Source organism: Amphimedon queenslandica, unplaced genomic scaffold (genome assembly GCF_000090795.2).
Source record: "Amphimedon queenslandica unplaced genomic scaffold, v1.1 AMPQUscaffold_13445, whole genome shotgun sequence".
Taxonomy (NCBI): Eukaryota; Metazoa; Porifera; class Demospongiae; order Haplosclerida; family Niphatidae; genus Amphimedon; species Amphimedon queenslandica.
Genome location: NW_003546319.1, coordinates 304,145 through 305,607, shown reverse-complemented (window position 1 = coordinate 305,607; position 1,463 = coordinate 304,145). Strand labels below are relative to the sequence as shown.

General features: G+C 34.1%; 1 protein-coding gene across 1 annotated transcript in view; it reads left to right on the top strand.

The window, feature by feature from the left end:
* The window catches only part of LOC109581374 (uncharacterized), a 2,118-nt gene extending 655 nt beyond the window's left edge, over positions 1-1,463 (top strand). Inside the window, exons 2-5 of the mRNA XM_019995440.1 lie at positions 6-673; positions 727-766; positions 828-908; positions 953-1,463. Coding sequence (XP_019850999.1) covers positions 6-673; positions 727-766; positions 828-908; positions 953-1,245 — 1,082 coding nt within the window. The 3' untranslated portion in view covers positions 1,246-1,463. The remainder of the gene's footprint in view (positions 1-5; positions 674-726; positions 767-827; positions 909-952) is intronic.

The following is a 1,463-nucleotide window of genomic DNA, read 5'->3' as shown; positions in this document are numbered from 1 at the left end:
TCCAGCAGTGCTACAAGGATACACAGGTGACCCTAATGAAGTACGACCTGGTTATAAGCTAAGAGCCTCACCTGTACACATTACATTCTCCACTGGGTATGTACCTCCTGGCTTCTTCACTCGTTTAGCAACTGCTGTTGCTACTGATGCCAGTGTCAAGCTCAACTTTGAAAATGATTATGCTTATGCAGTACCTGCTACCGGTTTCTTTGATCGAATACTGCATCGAACCTCCAAAGTTGAAATAAAAAGTATCTATCGTAATCGTGTCTGCTTCTCTTATGGTCGTCCTTCTGATGATTTTGTTCTCACTGATATTAATGAAGCTATTCAAGTTGATGTGTTGCGATATGCCCCTGAGAGTAGTCATCCTGTTTCTCTCAAATTAGTTTGTCAAAAAATATTGAAGATGCTAGATGAATGCTGTCAACAAGTAGAAGACACCCTCAGTCATTACCATGGGCACCATCCCAATCGATCATCAAGGCAAGTGCAATATGTGTGTCAATGCAGTCCTTCTAGTGATGTCCATTACATTAATGACATTGATGCTATGCAGCAGACAAGCTCTGATTATGTTTACTGCAAATTGGATAGACGCTCTCGTCACCTAAACAATGAAGAATCAATGTGGTTTAAAGACAATATGTCACAAGAAAAACAACTCCAAGAGGTATTCAATTTATTAGTAACAGTAATATAATTTATTGTACTGTTATAATTCAGATTCCACCTTTGAAAGAGATTATCATTAAAGATGATCGTAGTAAGATTAGCTAATTCATATCACTCTAAGCTATATTGTTTCACATTTTTACTCTAAACAGAGCCGACAATTCAAAAAACTGACTCAACTACAAATTACTCTGCCACTCCGATTAGTGAGTCCAATGATGATCAACATAAAGGTATAAGCACTCACTGTCACTAGTTTCATATTTTCTATTTATAGTTATATTGAATATCAAGAATCTAGTAGATATCATACAAGTGTTAAAAACAAGTTCCTTTCAAACTATCAAATGGTTTGATCTTGGTCTCTACTTGGGTCTGATTCATTATGATCTCAAGGTTATTGAGACTAACTATCCACAAGATGCTGAGCGATGTCTCAAAGAATGTTTAGCAAAATGGCTTACAGATGATATTGAAGCAAAATGGGAGACACTAGCTATTGCTGCTGATACAATAGGAGAAAAACGAGTTGCTGAATATATAAATGAAATTATAATTAATAATAAATGAATTATTAATGATTAATAGGATCAAGAAAAGAACTTTAACAAATGACAGTAGTGTTAACCATTTGAATAATTAAAATGTTTTGTAATTATTAGTGGTTTCTATTCTTTTTTAGCTGTTATTTGCATCACATTAGTATACATAATTTTTTATTAAGTAATTGTTTGCTCTTTTAGTTGTTTTGTTTCTTTCAAGCTATTAATGGATGCTATTTAGCACAA